Source organism: Cygnus atratus, chromosome 18 (genome assembly GCF_013377495.2).
Source record: "Cygnus atratus isolate AKBS03 ecotype Queensland, Australia chromosome 18, CAtr_DNAZoo_HiC_assembly, whole genome shotgun sequence".
Classification (NCBI taxonomy): domain Eukaryota; kingdom Metazoa; phylum Chordata; class Aves; order Anseriformes; family Anatidae; genus Cygnus; species Cygnus atratus.
The window spans coordinates 2,410,053-2,428,604 of record NC_066379.1 but is presented as its reverse complement, the minus strand read 5'-3'; the positions used below and the strand labels follow the sequence as shown (position 1 = coordinate 2,428,604).

At 45.7% G+C, this 18,552-nt stretch overlaps 1 protein-coding gene across 4 annotated transcripts in view; it reads left to right on the top strand.

The window, feature by feature from the left end:
* STX8 (syntaxin 8) overlaps positions 1-18,552 on the top strand; it is a 98,469-nt gene that overhangs the window by 2,532 nt on the left and 77,385 nt on the right. The window contains exons 3-8 of one of the 4 annotated variants that reach the window (XM_035561800.2): positions 504-598; positions 1,944-2,054; positions 11,721-11,845; positions 13,527-13,619; positions 16,121-16,296; positions 17,667-18,237. In XM_035561800.2, coding sequence (XP_035417693.1) covers positions 504-598; positions 1,944-2,054; positions 11,721-11,845; positions 13,527-13,619; positions 16,121-16,287 — 591 coding nt within the window. In that variant the 3' untranslated portion in view covers positions 16,288-16,296; positions 17,667-18,237. Of the gene's footprint in view, positions 1-503; positions 599-1,943; positions 2,055-11,720; positions 11,846-13,526; positions 14,463-16,120; positions 16,297-17,666; positions 18,238-18,552 lie in introns of those variants that run through there. The other 3 variants (XM_035561801.2, XM_035561799.1, XM_035561798.2) reach the window with 3 other exon arrangements.

Genomic DNA, 18,552 nt, shown 5'->3' with positions numbered 1-18,552 from the left:
GGTGGGACTGAGAAGTGAAATGGGGTAAAGCTGGATGTCTTCGGGATCTGTCCCGTAAAGTCGGGAAGAGTTCAGCGGGGGCAAGGTCTGAACCTGCAGCGAGCTTCCTCTGACCATGGGAAAGAGACCCAGTGGCAGAAGGAGCTGGCGCCTGTGTTTGTATTAAAGCTCAGAGGAGAGGACTGGAAAATATTAAAACGTGCTGAAACGCTTTGCCCGCAAAGGAGCCTGTTAGTAAAGACTTGAAAGGAAGCTCACCATATGAAACAGCATCAGTGCGTTGGAAGCGTGTTTGCGAAACTCGTACTTTTTGTCTGGTTTTGTAAGCAGCCCAGCCCAGTTAACTGGGTTGTCCCTTGGCAGCTCGGAGGCAGGCTGTCGTGGCTGAGGACGGAGTCTTTCACACCAGTGAGGCTGAAGTTAATTTTTTTTGTCACCTGGATGTAATAGCGCTGCATGTTACGCAAATGTAATTCAGCCAGTTCTCTTTTCTTCCCCTGCAGCTCAATGTGTTCATCAGATCGTCGCTGCAGAATCTCAAGGAGAAGATCGATCAGCTGAGGGACTTGCTGCTTCGGGATGTATCGATGCACCAAATGTATCCCTGTAAACATCTCCTCGACCTTCCCCCAGTGTAGGAGAGGGTGCAAAACCAGGCTGTAATTGGAATGAAGCTCTGCCGTGCAGCTAGGGCTTCACCCTCGTTCCACTTCGGGAGGATTTTGTCTCTATAATTTTATCAGTGATGACGTTCAATATTTTTATTGCAGCTATAGTGTAGGAAGAATGGGGAGCCTGAGCATCTCTGGTACCGCAGGCGTGAGGCTGGCTTTGGTTCTGTTCGTGTTGGGGGGCAGCTAAACGAGATGTTCTGACTCGTCTCAGGCAACTGTTGTCGTCTTGCCTGTGCTCTGCGCCGACGCTGCCGCGGTGGGCTGGCTTGTGAGCTCAATTCACTCGTCCAGCAGAAAACGCTGCTGCTGTTCTGCCTTTCCTCTAGGCTCAGTCGCTGGCTGCGGGGTGCCAGTATGTGCACAAAGGGAGGGCGAAGCCTTGTTCGGGGCGTGGGCAGGGAGGTGCCAACCCTGACGTGCGCTGGCTTAAGGAGCAAAGCACCTTCGGAGCGCTGTCGGTATGCCTTGGAGTGAAACAGCGGGTCCCTCTGGTACCGGCTGCCCTGGGGCCTCTCTGCACGCTGGGGTGCTCGCACTCAGAGAAGCACGCTCGCCTCCCTGAGGGTGTGTCCGGCAGCGGTCTGACTGAAAGAACAAATGTTTAATTTCAAGCTTACTGTAGCAGAAGTCCCTTCAGAGCGTGAGCCTGCTGCGCGCTGTGCTGATGGCCTCGGGTTAAGCTTTTCTGCCAAGGGAGTGCTTTGGAGCGCAGGAATGCTGCTGCTGTGGCAGAAAGCAGACACAGCTCAGTAGAGCTATTGCATAATCAGTGCAGCAGGGCTTGGAAGAGAGTTCGTAGTCCTTTGAAAAGTCTCTAAATAAAAAAAGAAAAAAGTAATCACATGTCACCTGTCAAAGCCGCAGCACTTGGGACATCTTGTTGCCAGTGTTGCGGAGCGGGCCAGCTGCTTTTTAGTAGTAAATGAAAGCAGAATTACGTTGGATGTAGGATTCTTAACACTTAAACTGATTTGGCAGTAAAAAGCCTCCCACTTCCACTGACCGCGCTGGATGATGAGCTGAATATCACGCGGTGGTCACTGTTTGAATCCATGTCTTTGAGGCTGGTAAACTTCGGAGGGGAGTTTTTAGTAAAAGCAGGTGTCATCCAGAGATGTAGCACCTCTCCTTCTGGTAGGTGTTCCTTGAGCTGAAATAGTGGTGGACTTATTTTCATTATCATGTATTTTAAGAATGTATAGAAGGTTTTATTTTACATATGGAAGTTTCCCAGTGTTTTAAGCTTGGTCCTTAACCAGGTCTCATTAGCACCCAGATGGAGGGCGACAGGAGGCAGAATTTGGTGGATGAACTTGTCACGCGGCAGAAGCAACTTGAGGCATCTTACAGGAACGAAGGCCCGGAACCAGATATGACGAGGTATGGCACTGCTGCCCGAAGTGAGCAGCGTGACTCGCGCGTTGGGTTTGTCCGGAGATGTTAAATGATCCATGCAATTCATTCACCTGTAGCCACGTGCAGTTTCAGTTGCTTGGAAATCCTGTGCTTTTTTTAGCGACGATGTCATTGATGCCTGCCAAAGCCGGGGGAGGACAGGGAGTGGATAGCAGACGAAGTGATCACCGAGCTGGGCTGGCGGTGCCACCATACCAGGTCTCTGTGACCTGTAGAAGGAGAACTGGTGGGACGAGGCTTAAACTTCAAACAGCCCCCAAAGATCATACTTTGCAGCAGTCAGTGAGTTCTGTCAAATGGAACGCTGCAGTTTAATTTCTGTTTTGGCACGTCAGAACAGCACAGAGTGATGTATTATCGGAGGAGAGATGTGACTGTAATTCTGTGGGGGTAGCTCAGCAAGGTGGCTGACTGACTGAAATATCCCTGAGACAAGAGGGGAGAGCTTTATCTGTAAAACTCATCTTCTGTTCTTAATCTTATTTCCTAGCGCATGAATATTGAAGAGCTTGTCTTTGAGTGGAAAAGGCAGTCTGAATTATTTCTGTGCCTTCAGTGAGTTCCTTCACAGATGGGAAGAATAATTACGGATAATAGCCTGCAATTTGTGCTCTCCTTATGCAGGCCCTCCATAGCCTCTTTTTATTGAAACGCCTTGGAGTTGCCGTCCCTAATGTGTTCTTAGAAATAATCCATCTCTAATGTGTTCTTAGAAATAATCCATCCAGGGTCGTCTGTCTGCTCAGGAGGAAAAGGAGAGCCTTTCCTTGAAGTGCGAACCTCAGGCCTCTTGTCCAAATAAACTATTGGCATCCTGTAAGTCGGGTTTGGTGGGAGTCACGCAGATGCTGTGTCCCTAACACACAAACCACAGACCTGTTATATGCTGAGGTGGCAAGAGCTGTACATGAGACATCTTTTAACGTGGTTGTTGCAGCTTGCAGGCCTGTAAACTCAGTGTGCACTGGAATATAGAAGGATGGGTTGTTTCTCGCAATTTATCGATGGACTTCTGAGTTTTATCTTTCTCCAGCTAAATCAACACCAGCTTTTAGCTGAGGAATTCCACTTGGGAGTATTTGCTGCCTTTGGGCGTACTTCTCAGTTTTTGGTAGCTTCATTTTCTGCGTAAGCCCGTGTGTGTCTTGCCGAGGAACTCCTTGCAGCTACTGCACGCCTAAGAGCTCTCGTGTCTCCCTGAAATACCAAGTTAAAAGTGCGTGATTGCTGAGCAGCAGACTCCTGTGAATTCATTACACTTTCCCACTCCAAAGAGCATAATCTCTTTTCACAGCCTCGCTTTTCTTCTTGTTCCTCTTCTTTTCCACCTGTGTTGTCAGTGACATCCCCCCAGTCAAGAGAAAAGGTGTGTGCTGAGTTCCGCCTGGCGCTACACGTGCTAACCAGGCAGATACATTAGGGCTGAAAGTGCTGCTAACCAGCCTCTGTCTGTTCTGCCTCTTTGTCTGCGAAAGCCAGTATTAATTTGAGACTCCTTTTTCTTTGACACGTGTTTAAATTGATGAATGAATTAGCTGGTGCTGGAAGGAGAGGAGAAGAGTGGTAGCAATAAATAAATCTTGTTCCTCAGCTGGTAGCTAGGCTACAGACTACAAAATGCAGCTGTCGTTTCCTTCTTCCTTCACGAGGAAATGCTACCTTAGCACAGCATTAGGGCTCTGAGTGGAATCAATCAGAATTGAAGTGACGTGTCTAGGGATAAAATCCTGATGATTCACTGGGGGATATGCTTGGATCTCTGTTAGGCCTGAGCCAGCATTTGTGCAAAAAAATTAAAAGCCCCACAACGAAAGAGTCTGACTTACCTGTGTCCTGACTCCACGTATGTGATTAAATACTGCTGGGTGTAGGAGTTACTGTGTTAGCTAAATTCCTGCGCAGATAATTGCGTTACTCTTCCGAACTTTTCCTTTGTGGATCAAAATGGTGCAGAAGAGAAGCACAGCTGCAGTCTCGGAGTTTGCAGAGCTTGCTGTATCCCCATGGTCAGCGAAGTTACTCAGGTGTGGCCTGCAGTTGGTGAAACTATGTTTTAAGCCTCGTATTTACAAACAAAAAGAAGTGGACATACTTCTTAGGGAATTGCACATGAATGACCCAGACACGTTGTTGGTGTGCGTGGGACTCTGCTGCAGCAGGTGCAGGCACAAATGGCTTAGGCTGGCTGCGGGTCACGCAGGGGGTTGTGCGTGCCCTGCAAGCCTTGCCCTGAGCTGCGTTTGTGGTCTCGGTCCTGCAGCGTGGCTGAGCAGCGCTTCCTCACCTCTGCTGACCCGTGGTGCAGGGAGATCTGCCGCCGAAAGGTTGCGGGGCCGTACTCCTGCAGTACGGACGTGTAATACGGCTGTTTGTGGGTTTTTCTTAATTTTAGCTTGTGCTTCTAAGTGTCAGGCATTTTCTAATGTGCTGTATTCACTGGGCCTTTTCTGGCAAACGCACAGCTCTGCCTTTTAAACATCCACGTGTGAAGGTGCTGCTGTGAGGCAGCGCCTTAGAGCCCTCGTGAGAGTTTTTCACCTTTTTGTAATTTGTCAGCCTTCGGTCTTGGGACAGAATGAAATGTCGTCTGTTTTTAAATCCTCATGTTTTTTAACATTTTTGCTGATGTTCTTTGAAAACCAGTCCCTCTTCAGCCCCGTGCCCTTGGAAAAGGCGGACACAGCGTTGATGCTGTTCTAGGGTAAACACCTGGGTACCAATGTGAGGTCTGTGTGCGAATGGTCCTGCTGAAAATCACATCTTTTCTCCAGCCTGTTTGCGTTGTGTTCTTTGGAGCAGGTGTAGGAGTTACTCAAAAGTTTCCCTGATCTAGTTTTCTGTGTTCTGTTGTGTGTTGCTGTAGAGAAGATAGCACGTGCACGTTTCGTGAGGGTCTGTTCAGCACCGTGGTGCAGAGGTTGGTTTCTCCTTGCTTTTGTTCTCCGGCGGGGTGTTCGGTACGTCCAAAGCAGGCATTTCACCCTGCGGTTTGTCAGCTTTGTGTAACTGGATGCTGTCCGTGCAGCACCTGCGGCAGGTGCAAAAACTGGGGGCTTTGGTCTCACCCACTAATTCCTCAATGGCTTTGGCATTTCCCGGAGTGCGGTGCAAGTCCAGGTGCTGCATCGATGATGGCTTTTACATCTGACGCTGAGACAACTGGCGCTTCTAAAATACCGAGTGGGCAACATTTCTGCAGGGGCTGGTGCTGTGAGAAGGCTCTTGTCTGTTGCCTGCTCTGACCAGTGCATAAACTGGTGTGCCTGTCGGAAAATTGGCCTTGAGTGAGAGGAGTCCCTGCGGGCTGTGGAGCTGGCAGGGCCAGGGCCGAACCTCGAGCTGCCCTGGCACGAAGGTGTTGAGGCAGACAGGAGGAAAATACCAAAATCCCATGATAATTTCACGCTCCATAAGAAACCGTCAGGGAAACCAGTATTTTCCAGCGCGAGATAACATCAGAGACAGTGCTTATTTTCTAGTGTTGCAAGGCTTGAAATTTAAGAGTTCTCTTTTAACTTCTTTAATTAAAAATGGATAAAACTATGCCAACTATTCTCTGCCTGGTGAATTCACACCCCTGCCCTGTTCTCCCTTGTAGGTCTGGCTTTCAGTGGTACAGGCAGAGACGTAGCCAGCGCCCGAGTGTCGTGCCGGGAAGTCAGACCTTTCCCTTGCAGGAGGCTGGCTGCAGGTGGGTCGGTCAGGAAGGAGTCTGTCCCCCTGCGTGCCCCGTGGGTTGCAGGGGCAGAGGACAGCAGTGCCTGGCAGGGTTAGGCTGCTGTTTGCAGCAGTAGGTTTCTCTGAAATGGTTACAGCCTTCTGGAACAGCCTGCTTTGGGTTGCAAAGGCCACAGTGTCTGAAGGCTGAAATTTTTCAGTTGGAAAGCTTTACCCACTGCATTAGAAAAATCAGCACGTGTTGTTTGATTAAGTTCTAACAGTGACACTTTTCTCTGGTTTTGTATTGGTTTTCCGTATCTAATCCATCTCGAATGTGACAGCACAAATTTTCAGAAGTCTTTTTCTTTCCAGCAGTCATTCTTTTCATTAACCTTCTTGCACCACTGATCACATATTTATTGTCCCCGTGGCCTGTAATTGTGAAGGTTTTGCTAGAATTAATCTTCGTTTACATTTGGTCACCATTCAGTGAGTTTTACATCCTTTGAAAACTGCTGTAAAGCTGTTTCTGATTGTGAAGTACAGTGGTCTTAATGCTCTTGGTATTTATCCTAACCGACAACTTGGGCCAGAGCACAGGGCAGGACGCTATATTACTTTGGGATACCGTTAGTTTCCCTTCCGGCGTTGTCGGCCTTAATTAAGATGCAACTGGAATTTTCCAAGAGAAAATTGCACTGTTTGCGTGACTCTGCTTGAGTAGGGTCACTTAAGTTTCCTGTAATTGCCTTTCAATTGGCAATTTCAGAATCTTCTCCCCTCTTTTCTCCTTCGAAAGAGATCTGTGCAGATGATATAACAGAGACTTAAAAGAAGCAGAAATGCCAGTGATTTCATATCATTTGAAAGGGAGAAGTGGAAAAAGCAGCTACAAACGTTGACTTTCTGGAAATGAAACGATATCAAAAAACGTGTGGAGGCAAAGGAATCAAGAATATTCCTCCTCCTGTCTGACCAGGGAGTCAGTGTGTGGGACTGGGTGCAGATCACCAGTGAGTAAATAAGTTGTGTGTGCCTGAACGTTCTTTTTTGATTTCTTTGAATTTCTCAAAATGCAGAAATTTTTAATGGCTGTGAGACACAAAGCACCTTAAATAATATCTACCCTAGATAACTTTTAGAAGAGTCCATAGTCTTTTTTTTTTTTTTTGGATGTGGGTTAATGTTTTTTTCAGTTTAAATACTTTTCATTCAGGTGTAAGGTATTTAGGCCTTAATCCAAACTGGTGTTTTGCCTTATGCCAAATAGGCATCAAGTGCCTGACGTTAATCAATGAGCCGCTAGGTGTTTAAAAGCTTTTGAGAATCCGGCTATTGTTTATGGAGGAGCAGATGCCCTTTGGAAAATGAGATTAAAAAATAGTAATTTTTTACGTGCCTTTAAAATGTCTTCCTGCTGTTGGAAGCGTTTTAGGGTCTTCTGACATCAGATGCAATTAAGCTTACGTCTAAGATCAATGAAAAAGTTTCTCAGAAGGGTGGAAGAGGAGGCAAATTGTCCACCCAGAAACCCGTGCTTGAGAATGCTGATGCTTGAGTCATGGGATCAAATCAAGGGCCTGGGGCAGGATTTTCCAGGATTAATAGGTCTTTGGCCATGTAGTTATGAGGAAAAAAATGGTTGCAATTGTCCCAACGTTGCTCTTGTCCAGCACGTTGTGTCTCTGTGCTTGGGTCTTCTCCCTGCAGAGCACTTGTCACCTGGAAGCGCTCCCCAGGTGGCAGCGTGCGCAGACGTGACCGCGAGCAGCAGCGCCCTGTGCACAAAACCCGGGGATTTTGGGTCTGTGTGAAATTCCAGGAAGGTGCCGGGAAGGTGAGCAGCCTTCCCTCGGTTTGGTCTGCGCTCAGCAGGCGGGGGAGCATCCCAGGGGTTCTCCAAGGTCGCTGAGGTCAGGACTGGTTATGGGAAAGCCGTATGCACTTGCATCTGTAAGGAGCAGCAAAGAGATGCTATTTTTTGCGGAGAGATTCCTCTGTTATCTAAACACAACAGAGGAAGGTCAGTCAAACCCCACACTTCTAGGCATTGTGCTCCAGGTTGTGCCTGCTTGCCTGTTATTAGTGCTTAATGCTCGTTAGCCTCAGGAAGAATTGTCAGTAGGAGGGCAGCTTCCCAGGCTGAACTGCTTGCTTTACATTTTGCCTCGTAGGTTTGCTCAAAGCTCCCTGAAGTGCCCTGCCCGAGGTTGCTCCTGCACCGGCATCGTTCCCGCGGTGTTCTGGCGTGGGCTTACCGGAGTCCTTGTCGTAATTCTCATCCCAGAGGAGTGCGAGTGGGCTGTGGGATCCCACTGCTCTCTTCTGCTGAGCACCCTGAGAACTGTTCTGCGGGGTCTGTGGCTCTGCTGTGGCCACCGTAGCATGAAAAGGGATGGTGTAGAAGGAAGGTGGTGGTACCTGAGAGCTTAGTGTCGTGGAAGTGTTCGCTGGGGTGTGTGTCTTGAGGTCTGCATGGAAAAGGGAAGTCCCAGGGAAGAAAAACACGGGCGTGAGCCGTGTCGGGAAGGTCCCTGTCCCTGGGGACGCTCCTGATGTGGGAGCACCCCGTCTGGGCGTGCTGGTGCTGAGCTACACGTGTGGGTCTGACTCTGCCATGGCCCAGCGTGGCGCTTGCCTGGCGCTGCTCCCCAGAGGGTGCCTGCTGCCCGCGCGAGCTGGAGCTGCCGTTCTGCCCCGCAAGCTCGGGAGCTGCCCAGCGAGCGTCATGGGCAGGAATCGGGGGGCTGGGAGGTGCCGCGGAGCGGCCGTGCCCTCCGGGTGTGCTGCTAGCCGTGTAGCTGCCGTGGAGTTTGTGGCTTTTGAAGCCAGTGGGACCAGTCGGCGGAACTGTGGGCAAGTGGCGTTGAGCAGCACAGCGTCCCCGTGCGCATGAGAGGCGCGCTGCTTCCTTCTCGCTGACGGTGCCAGCGCTGCCCGTCCCGTGGGCCTTGGGTCTCCCTGGGTCTGCTGGGGACAGCCCCGTTTGGGAAGGTGCCGGGGGCATTTGGAAGAGCTTGTGCTCGTGCCGTGTCTCCTGTTTGTTTTATTCAGGGAGGAGAGCTTTTGTTCGGTAAGTTAAAATATCATACTTGTTGTTTGAGGTACTAGCTCGGAGCTTCCTAAAATTCCCTGACTGCCAGTGTGAGCAATTAAACGGTAAGTGAGAGAATACCCGCCTTCCTTTCGGAGGCTGACCTGTGGAGCTAAGCAGAGGTGCTCGGAGCGCTTCAAAGACTTCTACTGTACAACCGTACCGTTAAGGGGATGCTCAAGTGATCCTGCAACCGATTGTCATATGACCCAGGTTTTGTTTAAAATTCAGTCGTGCTGATCAGCCTTCTAAAGCCGTAAGCCTTGCTGTGTGGCCTTGGTCTGAAGTAAGCACTGGTTGACTAATCTAAGTTACTCGGGAAGTTTTGCAGGAATTATCAGTGAAACAATGCCTTCTGAAAGATAAGCCCTCACTTGTTAAGCAATGACATAGCCCCCTGATTTTAAACCCCATCATCTTTTATACTTGGGCACATTGCTAAGCCTCATAATTAGTTAAATCTGCTCCTATAATCAAAAGCTATCCACACACTCCACTGCTCTGTGACGGTTTCAAAGATTTACGTGATTAACTTGGCGGAGGCGGTGGGTGGCTAATTGGATAAGCTTTAATCTTCACACCACCAAAGCGAAACATGGGAGGATCAGAGGAAGTAGGAAGTTATGCTGTGTTGTGTGGGAAGGTAGTTACCAAACATGTCAAAAAGATTATTGTAACGAGCAGACCTGTTGTCATGACCCAACCTGCAAGAATAGGGCAGATTATTGGAGGGGGGAGAGTGCAAATTATTTCAAATTTGCTTGCCTTGGCTTTTTTGACAGGCAGAAATAGTTGTGTTCTTAGCGAGCAAAGAGCTTTATGTTCCTTTTGCTTTATTTATTTAAGCCATTTTGTCAGGTGTTGTTAACCCTAGATTGTGTGTGCTTGCTAATTGCGCTGCTGGACTGAGTGGCTGTAATGATCTTTGTCTTCAGAAGTGCAACGCGTCGTTACGCTTAGCTTTGTGAACCTGGGAGTGTGGCCGTGAGGCTAGGAGAGGAAGAGTGGGCTTAACCCTCCAAAGCGATGGAGAAATCTAGGTAATGTGTAAAATGGTATTTCAGAGTTATCTTTAATTAAACCTGATCCTAGCTCGATAAATACCCGTGAGTTTTCATGGAGGCGCAGAGAGCTGAAGTGCAGAAATCCCCCAGCGCTTTGTTCCAGGTGTTGCCCAAGAAAGCCGGGTGGTCGCTGGGACAGGGAGGCAGTTTGGGGTCTGCTCCGGAGCGATGGCCCAGCACCATCAGGGTGGTTAAGAGAGATTTTGTGATCGACAATAAGCACTTAGTGTTGTAGGAACAAAAGTCGTTTCTTTGGTTCTGACAAATCCATTACCTTGAGATTTTGTTAAGTGAATGCGTTTAAAATTTTAAGCGAGAGGAAATTAGGGGGTTCTCAAATTGAAATGGCTGTGAATGCAACATGAAGTGTGCAGTGCGACGCGCACAAATGCGTCTAATTTATGGATGGCCCAAAACTCACATGATAGAGATGAATTGTTTTCCAGCAGCGTTGATTCATCACATGGCCAGGAGATGTCTCTAGTTCACCGTAATTCCTCAGGGATCTTCTAGACGCAAATTGTGGCTTTTGCTTAAATACCTTTGCTGTAAAACTGCGGTCACCCTTCTGCAGAGTTCTGCAGTAGAACCCCGTATTGGCAATATGCATTTAATTCTTCCCATCCGTACCGATACTTTTGTGACATGAACGTGCTTTGATACAGGGTTTTGATCACAGAATGATATCAAGCATATATTATTACCATTTAGCATTTCAGTACATGCTGCGGAGAAGGGATCTGGACTTAATTAAAAATAAAATAAATAGGTCTTCGTGTAATAAAACACACTTCTGAGATTTTGGGAGAATTGCTTGAGAGGTACTAAAAATGCTGCCTGCTCTTGCTTTGTTTGTGAAAATGATTTGGGAAAGAAGAGGGTAAAGATAAAAATGAGAATAAAAGGCAGAGTTTGAAGAAGCAAAGCAGAGATTAATCTTATTTCTGTGCTGCTGTTGAGGATCCAGTCTCGTCAATGACTCTTACCCCAAATCAGATTTGCGGTTTTGGGTCCAAACGTCTCGCAGGCTGCCATAAAACGTTTATCTTGTAGCAGAAACAGATGAGAAACTGAAAGGAGGAAACCAGAAATCCGGTATCAAGAAAAATATTTGTGGCATTTCATTCTGCTACTAGAACGTAGGTACCCTGGGCATGAAAAACTCGTTTTCTGTTGTAACCGGGGAAGTGTCTGTAAGGTGAACACCCTCAAGTCATGAGTGCTTTAAAAGAAAACCTGTGCATCGATTACTTTTTCACGTTAAGTGTGTGTGTGCCTGTCTTCATGTTCATGGCAAACCAGGAACGCAGGGAAAAGTTCTCTGATTTGTGTCTGCATTAGTGTATCGATCCTTTTACTGTTGGAAACTTTCAGGCTGTACCTCAGTGTTTTTAGAAGCTTGTGTCTCGATTGCAGGGCAAATACATGAAGAATATGTTGATTTCCAGTAACCCTTTTTTTTCTTTGTAACAGTTTTGAATGCTGCATGTTCTACATGCCAGCAGAGTACTTAATGTGAATAGATTATAAAACGTATGGTATGCATTTCACCATGTAGTTTAATTGTTTGGTGCAAAATTAATTCTCTTCTTGCTTTACTGCTTTCAGGCAGTGTTGTGGAGCTTGCAGAATGCATTCGTTATTGGAGATAAGTGGATTCTTTCTGGCTAATTTCTTCTATGATTGCAGAGAACGGTGTGGATTATGACAGATACTTGCAGTTCCATCTCTGCCAGCCAGTCTTGCGTGCATGATTTAGAATGTGTGGATTTTGTTTAAAACTTGAGAATTATTTAATGAAATTATTTTCAGATCTAGCCTAATGACTGGAGGGATCAAACGAGGTGTAACCAACCCGTGGCTCTTGGAAGAACCCGAGGAAACCAGAGGGCTTGGCTTTCACGATATCAGGCAGCAGCAGCGGAGGATCATAGAAGGTAAAAGTGTCTTTTTGTATGTTAGGAGCACCACTAGGACTCTGTGAGAGCCCTTGTTAGAAAATCCATGCAATAACTGGCACTGAAGTTTTATTATCTGGAGCTGTCAAACATGATACTTCCAGGTGGCTGTCTCCTGTGTTAGCAGGAGTGTGCTTGCAGTGTTCTTAACTGGAAACATCTTCTCAAAGCAGTGTTTCAAAACTATCTCCGTTTGGATTGAAGTGAGTAATCTGTGCCGTGACAGGGGAGGAGAAACCACTGAAACAGTTGGTTGTGTTTCTGAGCACATAAACTTGTGAGGTTTCTTTACAGTCAGATGCAAGTAATTCAATGATTGTCTTTTGTCTGCATTTTAGTGAAGTTGAGCGAGTAATTCCTGAGTATAGCTTGATTTAACCCTGGACAGGTGAGATTTTCACAAGACTAATGTGATTTTGCCTGTAGTTATGGTTTAAGTTTGCAGTGGAGATCTCATTAATTGCACTGACTGTAGTGGTATTACTGCTGTGCTTCAAGCGAGGTATGCGTTAGATGTATTGTTGAATTGGAATTAGGTAAGAATTAACTGACCTAAAAAGATTTTGGCTGTCAGCATCCATAAGGAATAGATTCCTTAACTTTAGCAGTGTTGGAAAGCCTCTGCCTGAGGACCCCAGGTGGGTAATGAGGTAATTCCTGTGTAATTAAAGTATTGGAAGTGATCAAGTGAAATCAGTCTCCAGATAAGGCCCACTCGAGTCTGCGTGTGAGCAAAGGTTAGAGCTACGGTTCAGGAGAATGGCACAAACTCTATTTGGATGCCCCAGGAGAAACCTCAAGCTCCAGTTTTGATTACATCCCAGATATCCCTTTGGGGAGGCTAAAAAAAAGGTATTGGTGACTAGGCTTTCACCCTGTTGAAGGGAAGCAAATGGGTTCTGACCATCCTCTGTGGCTTTTGGCTCTCTGGCTGCAGCCAGCCGCCCTCTCAGGCGGTCTCACTCTGTGCAACATCGCTGCTTTTCACGTTGTCGGACCGCTGACAGTCCTGCCTACAGCACCTCTCCTTGTTCTGCTTCGTGACTTCGCTGGGCACGGAGAGCTGCACGTCATGGTTAAGGTGGTGGCGAAGGGCTGTGCAGCACCACCCAACTGCAAGAGCAGAGATACCGTGGGGCTTCCTAGAGGAGCGCCTGCAGAGCTGATGGGAGCACTTCGAACTTCAGTTGCCCCCATTGTCCCCTCTGTCTCAGGCTCCCTTCCATGCGCTCTGTGTCCTCTTGCAGCTTTAAAAATCTATTTGAATTCTTTGGTGCTTGCATCACCTGTTTGTCTTTTATTCATGTTAAAAGTTTCTTGGAAAATTTAAGAAGGCTAATCAGGGATCTGTATGTGCGTGCCAGAAAATCTCCTACATTTGTGATTGAGTAACAGCTGGATGTTGAATTATTGGATTTTTTGGGACCCCCAGCTAAATGTCCCAGCCAGAGCAGACAAATTAATTACCCATCATTCACATTATTTTAGGAGTGTTGTTGCCATAAGGATTCATTTTCATGTTGTGTTGATGTCTTTTTCTTAATACCTTTTAACTCTTTAAACACAGAGTAGATCTTTCTTCACTTCTACATCTTTTGTGGTACGTTGCCTGGCTTACTGGCAATTTTTTTCACGTAATTTCATGTAATTTCTGATGCAGAGCAAGATGCTGGACTTGACGCTCTTTCTTCAATCATATCCCGGCAAAAGCAAATGGGACAGGAAATTGGGAACGAGCTGGATGAACAGAATGGTAAGAACAAGAGCCACAGAGACCTATTTTTATGTAAGAATGTTTCATTTAATTTAGTCTTCATACAATGGCATTGCTTTTTCACCCACAAAGTAACAAGACAATACTGTAAAGGTTTCTGTAACAACGACTCCTGCAGATTCTATGCATTCATCAACTGTTTATTTTGCCTTACTTGTGCGTAAAATTTATAACACTTGGTATATTTTTATGAAAACTGTCTTTGGGAAAACAAGGATTGGAGGTTGTTTGTACATAGTACAAAATTAATTTTATACTTGAATCTTCTGCATTTTTCAGTGATTCTATTCTAATGACTTTTTTTTTTTAAAATGGCAATCTTTTATTTGTTTCTGAGTTTCATTTGAACATTCTTACTCTGTGTCTTTAGTTATTAGCTGAATGGAAAAATCTTGTGCCAGCAATTAAAGGAGAAGCATTGTATTGTTTGCTACAAATAATTAGGATTTTGAAGACTCCATGAATTGAATGTAGGATCATGTTAAGTGCAATATTGAAATAGAATAGTACTTACTTCTTTAAACAGAGCCAGTATCCAAATGGCGGAATTGCTCTCCTGTTAAATGTGCTTTGTTATTCACTTAATTGTTTGCCTGACATCAACTGTCCCTAGGAGAGCAGATCCTCTAGTCTTTCTGACTTTTTCATTTCTTACAATATGGTAATAGTTCAATTAGAGCCTTGGAGCCCTGCCAGTCTTCTCCCTTGCACAAAGACTTGAGCCATATGGTTTATCTTCGGGTTGTGTTGTGCTTAACCACTGAGAAGGTAAATGTCCTTTTACTTGCTAATAAATGATACGCTTAAATCGGCTTCTTCCTGGACCTGTGTTTTTCCCTTGTATTTCTCGGCATGCCTGCTCGTAGCGAGTGGGTTGCCGAATTAACAATCACGTAACAGAAAGTGCTGCCTGGGAGCTCCGTTCCAACTGAGCGAAGTGAGGCTGCGGCTTTCTCGTGTTTGCCTTGTATACATGGTCTGGCTAAATCCAGGAGGGATGAGAAATGTCTAGGATATGTCATTGTTAATCTTAAGATTGTTAAGAAATGGTTTGCACAGCTGGGAGAAACTATGCTTAGTGCTCTTGTCATGTTTTGATCCTCTGCCTCATCTGAGTAAAGACATTTTCAATTAGAAATCTCAGTTTCATAAGTTTCTTCTATTAACTGTTGTTTAAAAAGTCACATTAATTGTTTTTTTTCTCTAAATAGAAAACAGGTGGGAAGCATGAGTGTGTTTACTAATTCTTTGTGAAACCTTGGTTTCTCATCGGGAAAATATATAATCTGTGTCCCATTTCCCTCTCTTGGGGGTCGGGGGAGGTTCCCCAAATCCTTATGTTCTGGGACTCCGAAGGTTATGTGCATTGTACCATTGCATTTCTGCGTGACCATACCAGGCTTTTTCTAGCACTGAAGCCTTGAAACGTCTCTGAAATTGGGAATGTATTTAACCCTCCTTTTCATAAATCGTGCAAATAATGCCAGTTTTGTTTGACTAGCTTGTCTTGCAGATATTTACAAAGCCTAGAGTAAAATTCTTTGTTTTTGTATGAGCTCTTCTGGGACCTACAAGCAACTCTTTCTCAGAAGAAAAGCTTTCCCAAGTGCTAGGGGTAAAAAGCTGTGAGGATTGCCTGCTGCTGACTGCAGGCTAGGTTCTGCGGGCAGGGAAAACGCGGAGTTGCCTGTGCTGCTCACTGCCCCAGGATTGCAAGAATAAAGCCTACCGACCAGTCATGTAGAGTGCCTTGTTTATAGGTCTTTGGCACCCTGAAGAAGTAGGGAAGCAGTCTGACTTCTGCAGATGGAGGGTCAGAGCACTGAGTGCTTGGCTTCTCTGCTACCAAGCAAGTTGAACTTCCATGTTTTCTCTGACTTGGTGCAATTCTTTGTTTTTGTGGATATGGGGGATACGGTAGGGTGTTTCATGCCACTGGCACGCTGGAAAAGCTGAAATCCCTAGCAATATTTTCCAACGTCTACTTTCCCTTTACGCATCTTATTTTATGCCCTGTGCTTAATTGTCCGCAGACTTTTCTCAGGCACTTTGCCAATATTGTGTCACTATTACACTGTCAGGTTGATGAGCATAACTGCCCTGTAATTTCCCCTTGCTCGGAGTCTCTTTCCTTCCTCGTGCTGAGTGATAATGGCATCGTCTGTATTGTGGCAAGGCAGGGGAAGTTCATCTTCATTAAGTGCTGCATCAATATTTCTTTTTATTTGAGTCAAATTTCCATCAAGCTGTATGCTTCTGTGGGAAGCTCGACTTCCACATCACTAACCTGCTTTGGACATTCCCACCTTCTGCAACTAATTAGGTGCCTTTAGCTCATTCTGGCTTGGGAGCTAGAGCTTGCGATAAACTACAGCTTAATTCAGAAGTAGCTGATGATGTCTGATAGTTAACGCAACACAATTCAGAGCGCTGGATAAGTGTAATTATTTTCCAGACAATGTGCTTTTTTCCTTCCCTAGCAGTTCAAGCTCTCTGTTCGCTGAGCTATTTGCACTTCCCAGTTCTTCAGGCTAGCCGGAGGCATTTTCTCCTGAGTACCAGTTGGTGTAGCTGTGCATTTGCAGATTCTCCAGCCGCAGAAAGCAGTGGAGGCATCCAGATTAATTATGCAAAGTTTACTTCTTGAGTAGAGCTGGTACGTGTAAATTCTTTTGTGTTTGTTAAATGACTGAAAAATGATTAAACTTCGCTTTTAGAAGGGTGGTTACTTGGCAGTATCTATTTTTACTTCACTGGTGGGCTGACAGGCATGACAAGGAGTAATGCTCGAGGTTTGTAAGAGGGCATCTCAAGGCATCCTGGAAATGAGCCTCGTGGGGCGACTGCTGCCATCCAGGGAAGTTTGGGCGCTGCAGAAGATTTGATCCCTCTCCTCGGGCAGGCTGGGGGACACCAGCTTCCTCTGAGCCCACCTTTCGGCCGGTGGCTGAGCTGCCATCCCAGCCGGCAGGCACCGAGAGGGACTCCTCTGGTGTGATGCCTCCAGCCTGCCTTGTGCGCCCAGCTCAGGACGGAGCGGCCGTGCCCTGGAAAAGCCTGGTTTTTCCCCACTGATCATAAGTGAGCCTGGGCTCGGACGGAGGTGGCTGCTTTGCAGACATCTGCCCTGAGCAAATGAATCCTACCCTTTGATTTCACTGCGATGCTTCCAAGTTTTAATTGGAGTCTCATGTCATTCTTTACTCAGATTTTCATTATAGCTCTGTCCTTGAGATTTTATGGCTCTGCGCTAAGCTGAGGGTCCTTTTCAAACCTCCTGAGCGTAGTATTTTGCACTGATGAGCAAAGTAGAAGCAGGGTACCAGGAGACATTGTTTTTTTTCCAGCCTCGGGAGTCTGCTAGCAGTGGGAGAGATGGGGGATTAGCAAAAGAATTTTCCCATCGTTAATTCTGATTTTGGCCCCAGAAAACTTTCTGTATTCCTTTCATCTGTTACATGAAAAAAAAAAAAAAAAAAAAGCAAGAAAATAGTGCAAATGTCCTCTGGCCCTGCTGATGAGGCAATCTAATCTAGTGCAATAATTTTGGAAGAATGCTTTCAGAAATTCTAAATGCTGTTTGTTTTACCCTTATAGAGATGTTGTTTTCTCATTGTGGCGTGCTTGCATGAGAATATACAACCCTTAATGATGAACGGTAAATACTGGTAGCTTGCAAAATGTGTAGTGTTTGGCATTTTTACCATATTACTCCCCATTTGGTATACAAACGGGATTCTTTTGCTCCCTGCCCCTTTAAAACTTGTCAGAGCATAAATATGTTCATAAATGGATGAGCTGCAAAAAAAGACGACTGTTCATGTCCTTTTGCTGGTCAAGGGAATGCTGTACACAGAGTGAATATTCAGGACGTTCTTAACCAAAATGGCTCTTAAGTAAGTGAGCTGTCATAATGGTGTTTTGATTACGCAGTTATGTAAGATTTTCAATTTCTCACCAGTGAAATTGCTAAAATCAACCAAAAAGCATTAGCTGTCTTTTTTTGTTTTTGTTTTTTTTCAATAGCTTTGTAGATAGGTTGCTGTGTCTTAGCGGACAGCATGCAAGCTGTCTGAGGTGTACTCGGCTCAGCTGTCCCCGTGAACCTGACACGGTGCTGTCCAAGCACAATCTGTTGACGCCACTCGAGCCCTGTTCTGGTGTTGCTCCGTGTACACGTACAGAAGTATTCTTGTGAAATCAAAGAAAATGAGTGAAAGTGTTCTTGGTGATGCAGTGGCTTGTTGAAAACAACTTCTACGTCAGGGATCCGACATCAGGGGTCTGATTTGTACCTCCTAGGGCAGTCTTCAATCACAAGTCCATCGCTTCTGGTGCAGAGAGCCCACTTGGTATTTGTGAAATGCTCCTCCAAGAAATTCTTCTACATGGCTGTTGCATAATCAAAATGGAACCCTGAAGTAGTTTCACGTTTCTGTTTATTAAGAACATTTTGATGTAATACAAACTAATTAGTATTGTGTATGGAGTATGTATGAGCTACGAGACTAAAACTGGTAGAGCAATGGATATATTACCTCATTGTTAGGGTTAGTTTGTAAATAAGAAATGATTAAAGATTAAATTTAAAATTTTTAAAAGTGTTCGTCTTGTCTAAACAGTTTTCATCAGATAGAGTACAATCCTGCACCCTTTGACCCCCCACGTGAGGTGGCTCGAGTCTTCTGGTGTGGGTTTGAAGGTGTTCAGCATTCCTTGAGAAATGCTGAGCACCGGCAGGTTCAGGTTCTTTAAAAGCCTCTGAAGAGAAGCATGTGTTTTTAATATTCAGATTTTAAATAACCATCCCTAGCTTGACTGACCTCATACAATGCAGATAGATTTTTATTTTGCTTCCTGAGCTTATTGTATAGAATAGGAATGACTTCAGTTTTATTGGGAAATGTTCTGT